Here is a 22,558-nt window from a genome sequence, read left to right as displayed (position 1 = left end):
AATATTTAAAATAAATCCATTGCTTTTACATGCTCCTTAGATGCTCTCGTTTCCCTAACTTCCCTTACTCTAAGGCTAATAAATGTATTTCATGATCTGGGTCATTGTTTAATACTCTGACAAAGAGCACTCATTTTAACTAATAATTAATAGTCTTTAATCAGTTCTGTGCATGACTGTATGGTCAATCTTTATAATGTAGCAACAATGTTGTAAAATACAGTACTGTGCAAAAGTCTTAGGCACATTATAGCCCCGCTAAAAAAGCCTAGCGGCACCCATGCTTCGTGTGTACATTTCGGAGAAACGGGACAAAGATTTCAATTGATCGCTCAGGCATTTAAGAGGCACAAAAATCTGCGTTCTGATTTGGTTCGGTGCATACTGGCTCCACAGGTACCGGGTTTCGGTACCCAACTCTAGTGGTCTGCGAAATTCAATGCTCAGTTAATCCTAATTAAGTATTTATAACAATGAACACTGATTTGTGATAATTTTACACATACTGCTTGACTGCTATGGAAATGTAGTAATTTTAAGACCGACATAATTCCTTAGAACATCAAAAGCAAAATAGTAGCTAAAGATAATCAACAATAATAAATGACAAACAACAGAATAATTTGAAATAACCAAGGATACTGAGAACTTTATCTATAGTGACTTTTATTTATGACAGCCTCCAAGCAAAATGGAACCAACCAGATGTGTAAACAATTGACAGAGATGTCATTGTTAAGATGAAGAAAAAAACAAACTAATATTCTAAGAACATAAGAGTGCCAAGGAGTGGCTTAATGGGAAAGGTTCATTATTATTTAAAAATGCATTGGTGGGATGTTAACATATTGTAATAGTTAAAGACTACTGGGCCAAATTAAAGTTTTAATCAGTAATATCAAGAAGAGGACGTCCTAGATCACCAAAGTTCCCAACAACAGCCACTAGATTTGGACTAGTCCTTTTCATTGGTTGCCGATCATTTTCCTCCTCTAAAACCGTGGTGCGCCATAATCGTCTGGCATCCTCTCAATGTTATACCTGAATAAATAAAATAAAAAAGTACAGTTATATTAATTTACACCGGTGACAATTAAATATTCTTCTTCTGCAATAATCGATCGACAATTTCAATCAATCGGTCAGACTGGAAGCAGTGCAAGGCAGATAGAAATTTAGTTAGAAAAATGTTGTGTCCCTGTAACTTTTGGCTTCAAAGTATTATAAGAGTGATTTGAGACAGCTGGCTGGCCCAATCTGCGCAGCTTCTCCAGAGGGACCATTTGTTTCATGTTATTCTGACACCTTTTTTTCCCCGATATCACTCACAAATCAGTTTTTTTAATAGAACTAATTTCATGCATCACTAATACAAAATAAAATATAAAATTAAATAAAATTTTAATGTTATTTTAATAGTATTTGCCTATGTTAAACTTTATTCATATACATATGGGTGATTTATTAAGCAGTACTTAAAATTTGAGCAAAAAGTGTTTTTTTTTTGCAAGTTAAATATAGTTTTGACATGTCTGTGTATTTAACAAATATTGCATTGATCCACTTGCATACTATGAAAAAGTATGCAAACACTGCCAGATATTCATTACGTGAAGCAGAAAGCATATGACTTTCATTGAAAGTCTGGAGTTTGCACATAACCTAGTCTTTCTCACTCACCACCTGATAAGGAAAACCCCCCAGACCCACTCCTCAGTAACACTAAGGTAAGACTTAGCAAAGAGACCTTGAGTACCTGTGATTGGAGATGTACATTATTGGGACTCCTGGGATCTTCCGAATCCTCCTTTTTAGGTCCCTGTCCACCGTAGCCACAATGTAACATTTGTGCTAATGAAACAGATGGGAATGCTTTAGTCATAAAGGGAATCAGCTTTGAGATTGGAATCGTTTCATGGTCATTTATTTTATTGATTTGTGAATTGACTTCATTTTTACTTCTAATATACTGTATATCTGAGAATATTTTATTTATTTGTTTGATTCCTTGCTTTTGTGAACCCTCCACATTCGCTGTGCCTTAACTTTCATAATGCTTTCAAAATCTGCATTTGACTTTTGGATTCCTGGGTCCATTTGGACCTGATGGAAATGAAATCTTATTTCATCCACAGTCATATTGTATCTTATCAGTAACTTCTAATTAATTAGTGATTATGCAATTATTTCAAGGTTTTGAGTTTGAGTGTTTTTACACCATACTTTTTTTATTAAATGGAACCTTGAAAAATAAATGATCATGAATAGGTGTGCACTTTTACGTTTATCTATATTTTATCTTTTTAAATATAAAATATTAAATGTTTTTTGATATTTTTTCAGACAAGTCACATTCCTGTAGATTCTGTAGACTAGTAACACCAAGTTTGTGTGTTCGATTTCCAGGGAATGCATTAAGTGAACGAATGAATAAAAATTTCAAAAACAAAGTAAAAAAAAAAAAAAAGACCCACATTTAGACCACTGAAAATTTAACATTCTCAGAGCAACACTATTATTTTGTTATATCTATGGAACCATAAAAGGCCTTCAAATGAAGATACCAGAAAAAAAAGATAAGTACCAAAATATACAAGGATATTAATATATCTTTAATACATTTTGGGGGGAAAAAAATATAATCAAAGTCCTTTTACCCATTTTTTTTAACCCACCGTCACAATTAGCATATAATGCAACATAGATTGCTATATGTAATTTGCTTCCAAATATTGGGGGAAAATTGTTACAAATAATGCTGCTGCCATCTTAGTAAAGCTAAACAATTATAACCCCACATATTACAAAGTTCTCATACCTGCGTTACTCTTTGCACCAAGCAGTCATCAGCATATGTTCCTTTGTGTGAGCAAGGTAATCGATCAAAGCGGGGATCTTTTGCAATCCTAAAAAATAAAGCTCCAATCAGCATAAAAACCAAGGAAGAATGTGTAGCCACTTTCAGACATAAAACCAGTGAAATGCCAATTTTAACTTTTCAGGTGAATGCACCACATTCACACACAAAGCAGCTTTTGCCTTTTATCTACACCGTTTTCCTGACCACTTTTGATGAAATGACCAAAAATACACTTCAATACCCTGGAAACAGGACTTCTCTCTAAGGATGTTCATTTTAACAAGTTAACTGTTAAACAACCATTAAGAAATTTGACCAATTAATACAATCAGTTAAACTGTTTAAAAAGTCATTTTCAGTAATTTTTTCAAAATATTTAAAAAGGTTTCCTGGATTGTTAAAACAGGCTATGCTACATGTATACATTTGTTTTTTAGATTTTATTATTTCATTTAGAAGTAGGCCTAATGCCGACGAATAAACACTGTAAACATAGATATGTTATTTTAGTTCCCCTCACTCAACAAATCCTTTCAATTAACAGTAGCCTATTTAAAAAAGAACAAGAATAAAAAATAGCCTATAAGAAGTTATAGCAACAAATGAGAAGCCAAAACAAATTCATTTAGGCTAAAATTAAACAAACAACGTTGGGTCTCAAATCAGTAACATTTATGAACATGGAAATTAGAGTTAAAATCTTGGATTGTTTTTTAAACATTTGGTAGTTTTGATCAGGACTGAAGGTGCAGTCACACTAGCCTTTGAATGTGCAAAATTATTTTGGACGCTGCTGCGAATATGGGCGGGAGCAAGAGAAAACGGTTTCCCCTCAGTTATCACAACATGGATTAAATCTGTGCTTGTACCGTGTCTTTTGCGACGGAGTCGAAAGCGTCTCATTATATTGTACTCTCTGTCTCTCTCTTTCTATAAATATATTAGTGGTGGGCATAGATACATTTTTTTATCTAGATTAATCTCACTGTGATCTTGAAATTAATCTATATTAATCTAGATTAGAATGGCTCATTCGAATTCTGGCATTCAGAATATGTGTGTTACCCAAATAAAATTGACAAACAGTAAGTCTTTGAGAAGGGGTTTATCAAGCTAGGTGGTGCATTAGAAAAGGGGCTCATCTCCTGTTTCCAAAATACATCACAAACTGCTTGAAAAAGCTGTAAACTAATTCCACATTGCACAAGGTGCAAACAACCTTATGCCTGTTTCACACAAATGTAAAAAAAAAAATTCAAGTTTGTAGGTGTCAAGGTACAGAAACCAAATAATTAAATGTAAAACAGCACTGGATATTCTTCAATGTAAAAATGAAATATACAAATCAAACCTACATTTATTCAGACACCTTCAAAATTTCTCACATTATTACAGTTTTGCTATATATATAAAAAAGTATACCTGGTGTCTGAATAATTTTTGGTTTGACTGTTAAAACTACAAAGTAAAGTTTTCTTTCATTTTCTTGGATTAACATTACAGCAGCCAGTAGCTAAATTAGGCGCGGTCACTTTAAGAGACGATGAACGCATCCAATATAATACACATCCCATTTTTTTCCTCAACAGTTTACTTTCACTTAAGAAATAACTGACAGTTTTTTTTTTAGCATAATTTCCATGGTGGATATTTTGAATGTATTTTGTATGTATTTGTCGGCACAAGAGCAAAAATAAGCAAATTCGATGTTCAAGTGTTTTGAGACGCCTTTCTCTTTGCAGAAGAGAGCTCGGTTCAGTGTCGCTGTCCGTGATACGCGACTCTCTCTCTTTCTCTCAGCCCCGAACACAGCGCGAGTTACTAGCTAACGTTACTCCGTTCCGCTTTTTCGTGTCTTGTGTTTGGATGCTTTAAGGTTTAAATCGACAAGCGGTAAGGCGTAAAAACATGTGAAAACGATAAGCTTTCGAGACGATGCGCAGCAGTGGCGCGTCAACTGTCCTGAGCATCTTTTTAGGCTGGCCTCAGCCAGTCGGTTATATAAAATATCAAGGTGAAAGTCATCCTAGCTTGCTTAGTATAGACCCAGATCTCAACGCAACTTTGAGAATAGATTAACGGCAATATTTTTTTTATCTCCCGATAAGAGTCTCGCGTTAACGCAGCACGTTAACGCCGATAACGGCCCACCACTAAAATATATACACACTTAACAATAAAAAATTATAGAACGTGTCCTCATTCAAATGTACCATCTGTTCCTGTTTCCATTGACACTGTGAACCATGTGGCTTCTTATTATTATCTTTTAAATATGTATTATATAAAATGGGATGCTGCGCTACGGCTTAAATTAGCACATCCTTCATTTTTTTAATTCTGTACAGAGAGGTCACGCAGTATCGATCATCTACTGGTCACACGACTTCACGTGATGCGAATTCGCAGGTCACCAAACTTGAACTTTCGAACGCAGTGACATGCGAAATTTTCCGCATGAGCCTGCGTTTCCGGTCTGACGCATTCGCATGCGTATGAATGGAAGTCAGTGGAACGCAAAGTGCAGTGTGACCGCCCTTTGAGGTTGATTAATAGATTTATGCAAAAAAGCTTAAACATTTTTACAGTAGTTTAATATAGTGATGTTTTTATCCACAAACATAACGAAAGGGTAGTGAAATTGTTCACAGTGTATTGCTGAGCTTCTGAAAATTTTCAAAGGATTTTCCCAAAATATGTGACAAAATAAGATGTCACCAAACACCATTCCATTTGCTGAGAAACAGAGAAAGTTGGGGCCAAAATAAGACTCAACTTTACCCCCTAGTGGACGAAAACATCCCCAACACTGAATAAGGGTTAATATAAGAATGTATGAGGTATGTAGCTATACATTTAATATTTGCCAACTGTTTTATGAAAGAAATGTTATATTTAAAAAATAAACAAATTGTTACATAGGAAACATAGGTGTGATTCATGTAATTCATAACTTAATGTGATTAAGAGTAAATGTGTGCACATTTTAAAATAAATTTGTATATAGTTCAACTTGTTTTTACAAAATTTTTACAAACAAAACTTACAAACTGATTCCAAAAAAGTTGGGAGACTGTACAAATTTTGAGTAGAAAAGGAATGGACTAATTTACAAATCTCAAACTTATTTTAAAATATTATCATAAAATATTTTATTCACAATAAAATATAGATGACATATAAAATGTTGAAAGTGAGACATTTTGAAATGGCATGCCAAATATTGGCTTATTTTGGATTTAATGAAAGCCACACATTCTAAAAAAGGTGGGACAGGTAGCAATAAGAGGCAGGAAAAGTTAAATAAACATAAGGAACAGCAGGAGGACCAGTTTGCAACTTATTAAGTCAAGATGGGCAGAGGATCACCAATTCCCCACCAATGCTGCGGCGAAAAATAGTGGATCAATATCAGAAAGGAGTTACTCAGAGAAAAGTTGCAAAGAGTTTGAAGTTATCATCATCTACAGTGGATAATATCATCCAAAGATTCAGAGAATTTGGAACAATCTCTGTGTGTATGGGTCAAGGCCCAAAAACCATACTGGATGCCTGTGATCTTCGGGCCCTTAGACGGCACTGCATCACATACAGGAATGCTACTGTAATGGAAATCACAACATGGGCTCAGGAATGTATCCAGAAAACATTGCTGGTGAACACAATCCACCGGTCAAAAAAGAAGTCATATCTAAACATGATCCAGAAGTGCAGCAGTTTTCTCTGGGCCAAGGCTCATTTAAAATGGACTGTGGCAAAGTGGAAAACTGTTCTGTGGTCAGATGAATCAAAATTTGAAGTTCTTTTCAGAAAACTGGGATGCCATGTCATCCGGACTAAAGAGGACAAGTTGTTATCTTTGCTCAGTTCAGAAGCCTGCATCTCTGATGGTACGTATGGGGTTGCATGAGTGAGTATGGCATGGGCAGCTTACACATCTGGAAAGGCACCATCAATGCTGAAAGATATATCCAAGTTTTAGAACAACATTTGCTCCTATCCAGACGTTTTCCAACAATGCCAGACCACATACTGCATCAATTACAACATCATAGCTGCACAGAAGGATCGGAGTACTGAAATGGCCAGACTGCAGTCCAGATCTCTCACCCATAGAAATCATTTGTCGCATCATAAAGAGGAAGATGTGACAAAGACCTAAGACAGTTGAGCAACTAGAAGCCTGTATTAGACAAGAATGGGACAACATTCCGATTCCTAAACATGAGCAACTTGTCTCCTCAGTCCCCAGACGTTTGCAGACTGTTATAAAAAGAAGAGGGAATGCCACACAGTGGTAAACATGGCCTTGAGATGTGTTGATGCCATGACATTTAAAATCAACATATTTTTCCCTTAAAATGATACATTTTCTCATTTTAAACATTTGATATGTCATCTATGTTGTATTCTGAATAAAATATTGAAATTTAAACTTCCACATCATTGCATTCTGGTTTTATTCACAATTCGTACAGTGCCCCAACTTCTTGGGAATCGGGGTTTGTATTTCACAGCTTTTCATTATTCCCTTTAAATTTTTTCACGTTAAATAAAAATAATTATTATTCTACCCTGGCCACAAATAATGGCTTTGTCCCCAATGTTCAAGACACGGTTACTCTTAAATGTATGTCATGTAAGTGTGCATTACCGCAAAGCCACTCGAAACTTCATCCCTAATTTTTCAAGTTCAGCCATCACACAGTCCGTTATGCAAGGAACACCTGAATGAAACAACAAAACATTTTTACTTTATTAGCTTGAAAAATGCAGACTTCTGGTCAAAAGTTAGGTAACAGAATAATTTATGTTCTTTTTTTTTTTTTAAGGAGTTTCTTATGATCATCAAGAAAAAATGTGAAGGGGTCCTATTATGCTTTTTCACTTTTTCAACTTTAGTTAGTCTGTAATGTTGCGGTTTGAGCATAAAACAGATCTGCAACGTTACAAAACTCAAAGTCCACTTCAAAAGGACAATTTATTTAAAGGGGTCTCTTTGGAGTGTTAGAAGCTCTTGGTGCATAAAGAAGATCTGTAAAGTTGCAAAGACTGAAGTCTCAAATCCAAAGAGATATTCTTTATCAAAGTTAAGACTCTGCCACAACCCCCCTAAAATGCCCTGTTTAATTAAACACACCCCCACATATCTACATCCCCATGTGGAAATATTTATGTAATGCCACCCTAATGTTCATGCAAAGAAATGAGGAGTGGTTTCAATAACCGCAGTTAGTGTTGAAGCAGCCATGTCAGGGAGATGCCGTGTGTATCTAGGCGAAAGCAAAAGCACTTTATTTGGCCTTCCGAAAGCAGATGCAGTTAGGAATCTTCAGGATTACTTACAACAGAACAGCAACATACTTTATGGACGACTGTTTTGTGAATCCAGGAGAGGAAGTAATTCTGACGTTGCTATGACAATCTGGCAGTTCTGAATCAGTTACAGTAAGTATTTTTTGTTATTAGTTTAACCTGACCCCCCATTATGGGACAGTTTCCTACTTCAGTGTGTTACAAACATAATTTAGGTGTCTTTGCAAAGAAGACCCTTTGGGCTTTTTTATCAACCTGATTTGATAATGCTCAAATATATTGAAAGTTATAGAAACATATTATTTATTTATTTTTTAACCACACTTAAATATTTTTTTCTTTGATATAAAAATACATGAAAACAGTCCTGGAGCAATCTAGAAAAGTAATGGTTTGTGAGTTTCTATTTCAAATGTGAATAAGATATCATGAAAAACGAGACTCCTGTAAATCATTTTGAGACCATGTCTAGACGCCCCCATAAAAAAAATATACGTTTTGGCTTGGGGTGCTTCACATGGAGTGGCAGCAGCAGCCGTTTCCACAGCGCCAATAACACGGGGCTGCCCGCCGACGTGCCTGACTTTAAATCGGCGCTACTAAACACGGATATCGGCCGATGCCGATATATTAAAAAATGACAAATATCGGCCCGATATATCGGCCGAGCGATATATCGGTCGACCTCTAATATACATATATACACACACACACACATATATATACATATATACATATATATATACACATACATACATACATACATATATATATATATATATATAGTTGAAAGTTGAAAAATGAAACAAAGAAAAAGGCGATCGCTATAAGTTCCACCTCCATCAGCACGAGCCGTCACGAGAAAGCGCCAGAATTCAAATATACGATCTTTCATCCTATCTTTCATTCACTTTTTTTTTTTGGTGGATCGTCTCATTCCGTTTGTGACACTGTATGCTGCAAAACCTTGCCTTTATTTAGAATCAGAATCAGAAAGAGCTTTATTGCCAAGTATGCTTACGCATACAAGGAATTTGTTTTAGTGACATAAGCTTCCAGTACACAGAGACAACAACACACAGAAAAAAAAAAAAAGGATGTACAAATTGGCAAATAAATAAGTGTATAAACAATTGTGCTATAAATGATAATGGAATAGGATTGAGTGAGATGCAGGAATGTTCTAGGATGGAGGGTTAACAAATAAATATAAGGATATTGCACGTTTATAAGCATAAGTAGGGAACATTTAACGGTTCATGAGGTAGATTGCCTGGGGGAAGAAACTGTTCTTGTGCCTTGCTGTTCTGGTTTTTGCGGCTCTGAGGCGCCGGCCAGATGGCAAAAGTTCAAAGATGGGGTGACTTGGATGTGAGGGATCCAGAGTGATTTTCTGAGCCCTTTTCCTCACTCTGGATGTATACAGTTCTTGAAGGGTGGGCAGGGGAGCACCAATAATCCTTTCAGCAGTCCGAACAGTTCTCTGCAGTCTTCTGATGTCTGATTTTGTTGCTGAACCAAACCAGACAGTTATTGAAGTACAGAGGACAGACTCAATGACGGCTGAGTAGAACTGTTTCAGCAGCTCCTGTGGCAGGTTAAACTTCCTCAGCTGGCGAAGGAAATACAACCTTTGCTGGGCCTTTTTAACAATGGAGTCAATGTGATTGTCCCACTTCAGGTCCTGAGAGATGGTGGTTCCCAGGAATCTGAATGACTCCACTGCAGTCACGGTGCTGTTCATGATGGTGAGTGGGGAAAGTGCAGGGGGGGTTTCTCCTAAAGTCCACAATCATCTCCACTGTTTTGAGCGTGTTCAGCACCAGGTTGTTAAGACTGCACCAGACAGCCAGCTGCTCAACCTCTTGTCTGTAAGCAGACTCATCACTGTCCTGGATGAGGCCGATGACTGTAGTGTCGTCTGCAAACTTTAGGAGCTTGACAGAGGGGTCTTTAGAGGTGCAGTCGTTGGTGTACAGGGAGAAGAGCAGAGGGGAGAGAACACATCCCTGAGGGGCACCAGTGTTGGTGGAGCAGCTGTTTGATGTGAATTTCCCCAGTCTCACTAACTGTTGCCCATCTGTCAGAAAGCTGGTGATCCACTGACAGATAGAGCTAGGAACAGAGAGCTGGGTCAGTTTGGTCATAAGGGCTGTTGGGATGATGGTGTTGAATGCCGAACTAAAGTCCACAAAAATTGGATCCTCACATAAGTCCCTGTTTTGTCCAGATGTTGCAGGATGAAGTGCAATCCCATGTTGATTGCATCATCCACGGACCTGTTTGCTCGGTAAGCAAACTGGAGGGGGTCCAGTAAGGGTCCAGTGATTTCCTTCAGATAAGCCAGAACCAGTTTTTCAAACGACTTCATGACGACAGACGTTAGAGCCACAGGTCTGTAGTCGTTAAGTTCTGCTATCTTGGGTTTCTTTGGGATGGGGATGATGGTGGAGCGTTTGAAGCAGGAAGGCACTTCACACAACTCCAGGGATCTGTTGAAGATCTGTGAAAAGATGGGGGCCAGCTGGTCGGCACAGATTTTCAGACAGGCTGGTGTAACACAATCTGGGCCTGGTGCTTTTCTTCTTTTGTTCTTCTTGAAGACCTGGCGCACATCATTTTCACAGATTTGAAGAGCAGGAGGTGTGGAGGGTGGGATTGCAGGATGTGTTAATGGTTGTGTAGGGAGATGGTCAGAATGGTTGATGGGGGTTTCAAATCTGCAATAAAACTCATTCAGGTCGTTAGCAAGTCGTTGATTAGCCTCAGTGCAGGGGGATGGTGTCTTGTAGTTCGTGATGGCTCTTAGACCTCTCCACACTGAAGTTGAGTCGTTGGAAGTAAACTGGTCTTCCAACTTTTTAGCGTAGGTCTTTTTAGCCGCTCTGATCTCTTTGTTCAGTGTGTTCCTGGCCTGATTATACAAGACCCTGTCCCCATTTCTGTAGGCATCCTCTTTGGCCTGACGAAGATGTCTGAGATTTACTGTAAACCATGGCTTATCATTGTTGAATGTTAAATAAGTCCTGGTAGGAATGCATATATCCTCACAGAAACTAATATAGGATGTTACGGTCTCTGTGAGTTCGTCCAGATCGGTGGTAGTAGCTTCAAAAACACTCCAATCAGTGAGGTCAAAACAAGATTGCAAATCCTGCTCTGTTTTGCTGGTCCATCTCTTCACAGTCCTTACTACAGGTTTAGCAGATTTAAGTTTTTGCTTGTAGGACGATATAAGATGAACCAGACAGTGATCAGAACGTCCCAAAGCTGCTCATGGAACAGAGTGATATGCATCCTTTATTGTGGTGTAACAGTGATCCAATATATTACTGTCTCTGGTGGGACATGTAACATGCTGTCTGTATTTTGGCAGTTCACGGGAGAGATTGGCTTTGTTAAAGTCCCCAAGAATAATTAAAACAGAGTCCGGGTGTTGTTGTTCTATGTCTGTGATCTGATCAGCAAGTTTCTGTAAAGCTGAGCTCACATGCGCTTGCGGAGGGATGTAAACACTGACCAGAATGAACGAGTGAAACTCCCGCGGCGAATAGAACGGCCATTTACTACCAAGATGCAATTTCTTAGCATGAGTTATTCCATAATGGACACAAACAGTTCTGTAGCTGAAGAACTGAAACGTAAACAAAGGAATTATGATCCATATTACAATGTTATTGCCTCGTTGGACCAAACGTGCTCCATGAGATGTCATTTAGTAGACCCTTACCTTTCTAACTAAACTGGGCTTTACAGCTGTGGATGCGTTTATGACTCGTTTTTACACATAGACATATATACATATATATAAAGTGATTTTTGCATTGCATTCTATGGCACCTTTAAATAGAAATCTAATAAGGTTACAGGTGAAACAGTTCTATTTCTGCTGTTCCACAATCACCATCTACTGTCAGACAGTAAATCTGCATTTTCATTTAACTTGGTGCTGTTTTTCCTGCAGACCAGCATGAAAATGAACCAGTTGACTTATCCATTATTTTCTTTTTTTAACAAACAATGGTTAAAAAGGTTCAAACTATTTTATTGAAAGATTAGTTTTAAGAATGTGAGAATGTGCACTGATCAGGAAAATGTGCTATGTTTTGTGAACTACCAAGTGAATAAATAGAAATCTCTTTAATTTTCTGTTAAAAAAAACAAAACAGGAACCCTCCATTTTAAGCCCTGCATCCACATGATTGTGTTATCATAAACACTATTTAATACAGCATAATTTTTGTTCAGTGTTGCTGCATTGGAATCACTACATTATCAATATATCCAGTATATGAAAGTGACATGCCATGTAGGCAAGTATTGTGTCTGATACTCAGAACTCTAAACACACACCTTGAGCAGTGGGCAACCATTTTTGCTGCAGTGCCCAGAGAGCATTTTGGGGTTTGGTGCCTTGCTTGTATGTCTCTTAGGGTGGAAGAGTTCACTGTACATTCACTCACCCCCACATACAATCCCATGGCCTTTGGGTTACAAGTCCGACTCTCTTACCATTAGGCCACAACTGCCCCACTACACCCATCCTCTTTAACATCAGCATTGATGAAAGTAATTCTGAGAAAGTGGAGACTTACATTTAGCATAGAGGCAGTCCATCATTGACTGGACAACATCTAATTTGGCCTTAATAGAAAAGTTGATAAAGTTGGTATCAACAAGGATGTAATATGGAGGTCCAAGCTGCGTGTTGTACTGAAAGAACATACAAGATGGGTACTTTGTTCTGAAAGAAAAAAGGATGAGGCATAAATTATTATATATAAAATTAATGCAAACATATGCATACAAAGACTTAAAAGTATTACTTAACATATTACTAGTGGTGTCAAACGATTAATTGTATCCAAAATAAATGTTTTTGTTTATATATATATATATATATATATATATATATATATATATATATATATATATATATATATATATATATATATATATATATATATATATATATATATACAAGTTATAAGTTTGATGTTTGATATTCTGATGTACAACCCCTTTTTAAAGTGATAATTTATCTAAGACGACCTGGTTATACAACTGGTACAGCTTGTACATATGTACAGATTACTTTTTTTATTTATTTGCTACACAGAGCCGTTGTTAACTGACAAGCTGCACAAATCCACGTTCATTATCAGCTTGGATTTGTTTAGCTTGTCAGTTAACAATGGCTCCATGTAGTAACAGCTGCTCTATGTGAAATCACGCACCTGATGGTATTTACCGCTGATTAGAGCACCAGCTTTACTGACTAGATGCACATTAATCATCGGCTGATATATATCATACACCCTTGGAACCCTTCCAGCACTTGCTGGAAAAACAGCAAGTAAACTGCATTTTAATGTAAATAACATTTTAACAATCCATTACAACACTAGTGCTTTCATTTTCAGTTTACAAGATGAGGTCGGCGACACTCAGCAGTAGTAGATGCAGTAGTACATACATACAGTAGATGTGCCTGTATGTATGTTTCATACAGATTACATAAAATGAGAATATGTCTTCTATTTGAATTGATTCATTTAAAAGTTTCACTCTCTATTAGTGTTGGGCGATATGGTAATTTACGATATGGTCAGCCCGTGAGATAGACGATACACAATATTATTGTGCATGGGTGGAGCAAGAGAGAGACTCTTTGTTCTTGTCATAGCATAACTATTTGGTGTTTTAAACCACGCAGGTGCATGAGAGAGCCTGTGGAATCACCAATAATCAAAAATATATACTTTCAAAACATACTGATAAACTAATGTTAAATATAAAAATACTGTATTTAAAACAGCTAGTTCATATAAAGTTGGACGCAATTGTCATATCGCACATCCTGTGACAAATTTGCCGCATCTGCGCATGGAAGTTATCAGTCAAAATGTTCTTCAAATCAGTCATCAGTGAAAGTCAATAGTAGATTTCATTTAAAGTCCAAAATTTTAACACTAATATTGGACATAAACGAACACCTAAAATATAAAGTATTCAAAACTGTTAAGTTCATATATTAGGAGTAAAGTTCAATTGAACTGATGCATCAGCCATACAGTGCTCTGGACCTCACGCCTCATGAAGAGCTCGTCACACCGCCACAGAAACAAGAATGAGATGCATTCTAACAAAACTGTGGCATTAAACTCAGTTAGTGAGGGCTTGTTTAAAATACTGCACATATATAGGAAGTTCAGATTGCTTGTCAAAGTGCAATGAAATGCCTTATATCTGCAGACGACGTACGTCTGTTTGTGAATGGAGACTCCTTCACCGGCTATAGGCTCTAATCCTCATTTGCGCACGCGCATGCGTATGTGTGTGTGAAATGTAGTGCTGAAGTGAAATAGCTGGGCGGTTTGATAAAAATACAAATATTTGTATTTTTAATACATTAAAGCGTTAGTTCACCCAAAAATGAAAATTATGTCATTAATAACTCACCCTCATGTCGTTCCAAACCAGTAAGACCTCCATTTATCTTCAGAACAGAGTTTAAAGGCCATCTTTCAATTTAATTGTATAACTTAATTTATACAGAATCTTTTATGAAAATTTTTTACAACACCCACGGGCAGAAATTAAGAAAAAAAAGTGTACCTATTCCAAGCTTTGCTTCAAGAAACTGCCTTTTCCCATAGAAGGCGTCATATGACGTAACGACAGAGGTGGTAACAGAAAAGAGAGTTTGTCTTTTAACGTTATTATAGTAGGTTTTTGTAAAAATGATTGTGTCTGAAGTATTGTGAACAATATAATCGAATTACAAATGAGAGAAATATACCATTATTCAGAGCTCATTTGGCACTCTTTGTTTGCGGTGACTGAAACTTACATTTTTGATGCTCTTCAAAGAGCACTCACACAAATACAGTAAAGATTAAAATCTGCTGCCTATCAGCAGGTACTGGATCGATCCACTACTCTCTATTACAGGTTTTAAAGAAAAACTGGTATTGTTACATTTTTAAAATTCAAGTATTAACTCGGTACTGAATTATGGGTACTTTTGGCAAAACTACTGGAGAGTAGTATTGAGAATGAGGAGTCACGTGCCGATTTGGGTTGATTTGGGAGGGGTCTGAGCCGGTCGGCCCTGATGGAAGGATACGCTATCTGTTGCCAGGGGCAATGCCTTCAGAACTTCACAGAGGCGCGACTTAACATTTCAGAGCGCTTTCATTTTTGCAAATTTATATTGTCGGCGGAACAGATCGAGACGGATCTACGAATACGCGAAAGAAAAGGAAGAAAGTAAAGCAATGCAAAAACATAAGGCGAAAGAAAGGGGACCTTACAGGAACAAGCTCACACCAAGCGCAAAACAGCAGTGTTTGGAGAAGCTCTCAGGCAGCTCCCTGCAGCGGCACAGAGACCTGAACAATTTACCTCAGTGCACACATATGGACATTGGGAATTATATTGTTTACGATGTAAGTCACTTTGCATTCACGCTGTTAATGGCTTAATCTAACCCGGACATTTACATCTCGCAATCACACATTTAACTACCCTAGCTAACCCAGAACTGGTTTGTCCACTTTGCAGCCCCCAACAAAAAAAAAACCTGGTACAGTATGTGTCATTGGGTTAAAATCAAATTATAACTAAACATACACAGCTTTAACCTACATCAAAATATGTTGGAAACGTTCGTATACATTGAACATCTCGTTACAATCTAATGTTCATTGGCAGTTAATTACTTTGTCATTTTGGTCAAGAAGTGCATTCTAAATGCAATGTAATTACAATACGCTAAAACGCATGTGAATAAACTTACTTTGGCCAGTACAACACTGTTTTCAACACCTGCTGTAAATGGACCCAGCCACAGCAGAAAGCCTCGTAACTTTCCAAAGACTTTTAAACTCCTGCATTGTGTAGTAACTTAAACCAAAAAAATATATAATTCCCAATCTCCATATGTGTGCATGGAGGTAAATGGTCCAGGTCTCTGTGCTGCTGCAGGGAGCTCGTATGGGTCGATATTTTGGATGCTTGAGAGCTTCTCCAAATACCGCTGTTTTGCGCTTGGTGTAACCTAAAAAAAACTGTATTCCATTGTTCCTATGTTTTCCATATGTATCGTGTGAGATACTGCAGCAGTTTTTAACGCAGCAGTAACTTCCAGGCATGGTAAAACAATGCAGAATTGCGAGAACCTCCTCTTAACAACACATCTAAACAATCCTGTTTCGCCGCCGGTATCCTTCCAATGTGGACTGTGATATCGAGGGAGGGGCTTTGTGCTATGACGACAACTTCTCATTCTCAATATAAAAATTATTTTAAAGTTAAATTTTATTTAATTTTAAATAATATTTGTATGGTACAGCTAAATACGATGTCATTTAAAATTAAGTTGAAACTATTTTGTTTTTACATGTGGAGATGGAACTTATCATGACACCATGATGTCATTATTTTTGAAAAAAATTGCCAGCCAACACCAGCGATTTTGATGATTTTCGCTTCATCTATTTACATAAGAGATTGCTTGTTTTTCCGTCCTTTTCACATGTGATTTTGTTTGGGAGGTTTTGTTCTAGTTCAGAAGATGTGTAATAGCACCCCCCAAGTGTATAACAGTAAAAACACAATAGGGTGTAAAATCTTGTCTTTGGTGGGGAAAGAGTTTAATGGAATATGGAGAGGCCACTACTTAGAGCTTTGAAGTTATGTATGGTTGTATTATTTTTGTTAATACATTGTAAGGTCAAAAATGATCAAAGACTTCTGTTTTTCCTGTCCCAAACTATCTTGAGTAACAAAAGGCCCATTTGGCATTCCTGATGGCATTGAAGTGATGATATCAATCAAGGCCTGTAGGCCAGCATGTGTTTACATCGGGGGTCTGCTAATTGCCACACCTTTTGCACAAAGGGTGAAGCTGTAGTCTGCTGATTGGTCAGGTTGAATGTATCACATTTGGGTTTCAGGCACATGGTCAAGGAAGGGATAAAAGAAGACTGTGAATGTTGCTCTAGGCTTTTTCTCTCTTCTGGCTTTTCTTTGCTAAATCTTTCCTTTACTGGAGCTCTCTCCCTCTATTTCTCCCTCTCTCTATCGCCCCCTCTCTCTTTCCTTCTCAGGTAATATTTTACATACATGTTGGGTACAATTAACTATGTTTTACCATCCTTCATCTATTTTGTAACCAATTCAAGTGTAACCATAACAAAATATTGTTATTAAACCATTTTAATTATTAATTATGTGCTAACTAGTCTTGACTCAATATTAACTTTGAAGTGCTACCTATTGCAATACAATATAGTCACTTAATAGCAACGCTCTCCCACATATTTAGCTATTGTAACTGCGCTTATTTCCGTCGTTGGTATAAGTGGCAGCGGGTGGTAATAGACTAGAAATTTACAGTTTTGTAACGTCGTGCTGATAACGTTTCTTTAGTCCTTTCGGCAATCCTACAGCCTGAACCTCTGTAGGCAAACCACCCTTACATACATGAATTCTGATCAAGGTTTATGTGCCTCTGGGAATCATTGATTAACTTTTTAAAGTCTCACATCCAAAATGTCTTATAAGAATAGATATAATCAAACTGTATACTGTGATTCAATGTTTATATATCATGCCATTCAAATAAACATATTGCAATTTCTGCATAATAATAAATCAGCATGCATCAATTAGGCTTGCCGCAATAGACATTGTTGACATGTTTACTGGTTTTAAGCCGCAACACCGGTCACATCACTTTCCCACCGTGACACAGTCCCCACCGTCATTTTTTTAAAAAAAAGTATTCGTTTTTTCTTACATTTTTTTAAAGTAAAAAATTATAATTATAAATAATTTAGTTTAAAAGCGAGCATACACTTTAAAACTGAACGCAGCCACATTGCTTCGTGCCAAGAGATAGTCACATCACAGAACAGCATAACTGCATCATCCCTTCTCCCTCTGCTGCATCTCATTAAAGACGAAACATTGGCCACATCAGACGAGGATAAACAACTGACAGCCAACTTGAAAGCTGGCATCATATCTATTTTAGATGAGAAATATGAAGCTCTGCCAGAAGCAAACCGGCAGCTCATGCGTGAGACAACATTCCTGTACCATCCTGCTACCGGGATGACCACGACCCGAATGTTGAAGAGACCAAGAAGATGACAGAGCAAGAAATGGTCATCCTCGACAGGAAAGCGCAGTCAATGTGAGAGAAGAGGGAGAACAAAATGAGGAGGAAGCTGACGTTGAGCACCAACATGGCACTAAAACGCCATCGTAGACTTAAGGTCTTTTTGGAAGTTTTTCTTTAACATTCTTTTTCTTATTTATATGGTTTCATGTTATTTAAACTTTGTGTAATTTATTTAGGCCTATTTTATTTTCTTATAAGTTTTAAAAACGTTCTAATATTGGCTAGGCAATGAACGTTCTTGGTTCTTATTTGTTTTGGTAACAGTTGGCCGATTTTCAGGTTTTTCAGCCCTTGCATGGTGGTATTTTTATTCCTTATGTTAATAAAAAGTCTGTATTTTACTACGCCATTTTAGTGCCACGTTAAACTAAGATTATGAGATTAAAGTCATAATATTTTGAGAATAAAGTCGTAAAAGGCCTACTACGAGAATACAGTTGAAATGTTTCGATAATAAAGTTGTAATACTATGAGAATAAAGTCGAAATAATAGGCTACGAGAATAAAGTCTAAATATTACAAGAATAAAGTCTAAATATTACGAGAATACTTTTTCACATACCCTATTTGGAATTTTCACGAAGAAAATAGTTTAATTTAATGAATTCTAATTTTGAAAGCCGAGACATTAAAAGAAGGTCTATCAAAAGCACAAATCTTATTGCTATTGGGTGGCTGGCGCACTACAAATAACGAATGCAATGGAAGATATTAAATTATTTCCAAGCATACGGTATCCGCGAGTATGACACATGGTATGATTTCTACTAATAATACCACATATATTTATAGTACATTTTTTAAAAAAAATTAAAAAAAGAGAGCTACTGTGCTCCCCGAAGGAATGTCGATTGGTGTGTGAGCTGATGTTAAGATAAAAAGTGTTTCCTGTTCAGTCTGTTGATACATATCATATTCTTGATATTAAGCTATTTCAGTGAGTCTTTAAAATTGAATCTTCCTCATTCCAGTAAAATGCTGCAGCAGCTCGGACGCATATTCAAATCAATCCCGATGGCCGGCAACTTCTAGAAACATTTTTTATTTATTCTCGTAGTATTATGACTTTATTCTCGTAATATTTCGACTTTATTCTCGTAATCTTAGCTTTTTTTTCAAAATGGCACTAAAACGGCATCGTAGTATTTAATATTAGTGTTTTGTTTTTGTTTTTAATTCAAACAATTGACACGGAAATGCCAATTGCTGCTAATTCAAAAGTGAAAGTACAACACGCACACATTTATAAGCTATTTAAAAGCAAGGAAGCGTGGGAAATTTTCCTCACCGCGGCAACCCTAGCATCAGTAGATGCAAAGTAAAACAAACACAATCAGAAATATAGAATTCAAACTTACACTTCTTGTTCCTTAATGACTGAGGGATCTTCCTTCTTTTTCTTTTCTGTTTTTGCCCTGTCCTGTTCTTTTCTGAAAATAAGAAAGCAAGGTTAAGGACTGTGCTGTGCCAAATTGAGTTTGCAGTTTCACTGCATATTGTGCTAGAATGCTAGAGAACAAATTAAAAATCTAAACTTAATGTCTACTATTTTTATTGTGTCCACCATTATTATCGCCCAAACATATTTATTTGTTAATGGAGTGTTGCCTTGTTTCTTATAATGACGTGTAACCCTGACCTCCAGGATGGTAGTGATCAACAAGGGAACCGCACAAAGGATCGGTCACTCAGTAGTGAATAACATGCTTGTATGATAAAAGATGCTTTTGACATGAAAGAGATTAATTTGAGCCTCAATTACCATGCCAGCTGCTAACAGAGTGGTTGTACTTTTGCATCCTGTTAAGTACCCCCCACACCTTGTTATAAAAAGTCAATTTTTTTTTTTTTTTCAAATCTTAACCCAAACGTTTGAATAGTAGTGGTCTCTATAAAGAAAACAATTCCACATTGGATTAAGTTGAGGATTAAGGATAAAGTTTCTTGAACACAAAATCAAAGGCTTCCTATTTCATTAGATTCTCTCTGTGACACGCTACCAATATTATAAATTTACGAGATGCATTTAATCCATGTGTTGCTTATAATTTAATATAATACAAATGATGATACTTACATCCTCTGATCCTTCAAACTGATCATTCTTTTCATGGTAGCATATTTTTTCTGTTTCTTCTGTTTCCCCTAATTCACAAAAAGACAATTAAAGAAGAAATAAAGCCATTGTGCAAATTGTTAAGCATTACAGAAATTAAACACTTAATTTTACCATGACGGCTGAAAATACTTGAGATTAGCAATATAGCCCTCGTGTGTTACGCTTCTTCTTATTCTTCTCAGCGTTTAATGGCGGATGGCATACAACTTTTAGGCGCATTACCGCCACCTACTGATTAGGAGTGTGGATCTTCTTCTTCTCTGTTTTTTTTAAGGGCGGCTGGCAACCAGCGTGGTTAGGTAATCGCCACCTGCTCCGGAGTGTGGAACAGAAGTGAAGAAGTGAAGAGACATTCAGCCAAGTATGGTGACCCTTTGTGCACACACACAGAGCAGTGAACACACACACACACACACTGTGAGCACACACCCGGAGCAGTGGGCAGCCATTTATGCTGCGGCGCCCGGGGAGCAGTTGGGGGTTCGATGCCTTGCTCAAGGGCACCTAAGTCGTGGTATTGAAGGTGGAGAGAGAACTGTACATGCACTCCCCCCACCCACAATTCCTGCCGGCCCGAGACTCAAACTCACAACCCTTAGATTGGGAGTCCAACCCTCTAACCATTAGGCCACGACTTCCCCTGAGCGTTATATACAGAGCGTTATATTCAACTTATTAAACTCGCCCTTTTAAGAAATTCTAATAAAGGTTTACTATTTATTTTACTACCATACTACTTCTTTCTTCCTCATATTTCTTACATTCAAGAATTGCATGAGTTACTGTTTCTTTTACTTTGCATTCTTCACATTGTCCATTTGGATGCTTCCCTAATATTCTGACGGTACTATTTAGATTGGAATGTCTCAGCAATATTCTATTATATACAACTTCTTCTTTCCTTGTTTAACAATATGTATTATTTTTTTACTTAATTTGTTAATTAAAAATGTAGAGGAATCTACCATTTTCGTTATTGTCCCACTTTCATTGCCATTCTGCAATAACCCTTTTCCATATTAAAACCTTAATTTCAGACTTGCTTAGAGGAACTTGTAATTCTATTTCTTCTCTCTGCATAGCTTTTTTGCTAACTTATCTACATCCTCATTTCCCTTTACACCTACGTGTGATTGAACCCAAATAAAACTGATTAAAATATTATTCTGAACCAATCTTCAATATATCTGTAAAATACTAAAAATAAAATCTTGACTAGATTTAAAAGACCTTAGCCCATTCTGGGACTAAAAAAGCATCTCCAGTTGTCTCACGGTCTGGATCTTTTGAGCCATCTGTAAATATTTGTAAATATTGAGGATATTTTGTTCAAAAATGTACAGAGAATGCTGAAGATATGTCTACTTCTCTTTCTGCTTTTTTTTAAAATTTCCAACAAATGTAAATCTATATGGGGAGTGGTATAACTCCATGATTCATTTTTAGGAATCACCACTGTTGGACTCATCTTAAACCCATTTACCTCCATTTCTTCTACATACACTTTACTACTCCATCCAAAACTTTCCCTACACAACTATTTTTTTTCCCAACAGTTCATTAAAACCATTTTTGTAGGATAACCATTTTTTTGACCTTTGAAGTTTGCCCAGTAATTGATCATTTATTAGGAGTGTGGATCAGGACCATAATCCTCCCTAAATTCTATTATATAATCCTGTGTCAAATAATGCATTAAACATTGAAAGTTTTTTTTCCCATGATTAATTCCCCAAAATGTTCATTAAATTAAGTTTTTCTTTATTTTCCTCGAGTCCATCAATAAGTATCTTTCTTTTCTTTCCGTTATCTCGCACACGTCTATAACAAACTCTACATTTTCCTCCATAACACAACATTCACATTTCCCCCACATTTTCTTCAACCTGTTATTAAGAGCAGTGTGACCAGCCTTGAGTATATTTTCCTCCTGTCTATTTCTTCCTGTTACTCTGTACTCACCAACAATTCTTTAAACACTATTAAACCATCTCCCTGTTCTTTATTCTTCCCAATATTTCTGCCATCTATTCTTCACGTTTTGCCTGATTAAACACTTCATTTCACTCTT

The 22,558-nt window shown here is 36.8% G+C and overlaps 1 protein-coding gene across 1 annotated transcript; it reads right to left on the bottom strand.

Moving 5' to 3' along the window:
• Positions 1 to 649: 649 nt before the first annotated feature.
• fcf1 (FCF1 rRNA-processing protein) lies at positions 650 to 20,752 on the bottom strand. The gene is made up of 8 exons (XM_026285339.1): positions 20,599 to 20,752; positions 20,446 to 20,513; positions 19,727 to 19,798; positions 12,772 to 12,920; positions 7,515 to 7,587; positions 2,819 to 2,906; positions 1,757 to 1,851; positions 650 to 1,041 (listed from the first exon to the last, which is right to left on the bottom strand). The coding sequence occupies exons 1-8, from the start codon at positions 20,599 to 20,601 to the stop codon at positions 993 to 995; spliced, it is 597 nt and encodes a 198-aa protein (XP_026141124.1). The 5' UTR covers positions 20,602 to 20,752; the 3' UTR covers positions 650 to 992.
• Between the last annotated feature and the right edge of the window lie 1,806 nt (positions 20,753 to 22,558).

This window comes from Carassius auratus, chromosome 17, assembly GCF_003368295.1.
Source record: "Carassius auratus strain Wakin chromosome 17, ASM336829v1, whole genome shotgun sequence".
In the NCBI taxonomy this organism is placed as follows: Eukaryota; Metazoa; Chordata; class Actinopteri; order Cypriniformes; family Cyprinidae; genus Carassius; species Carassius auratus.
This window is presented reverse-complemented; position numbering and strand designations above follow the sequence as displayed.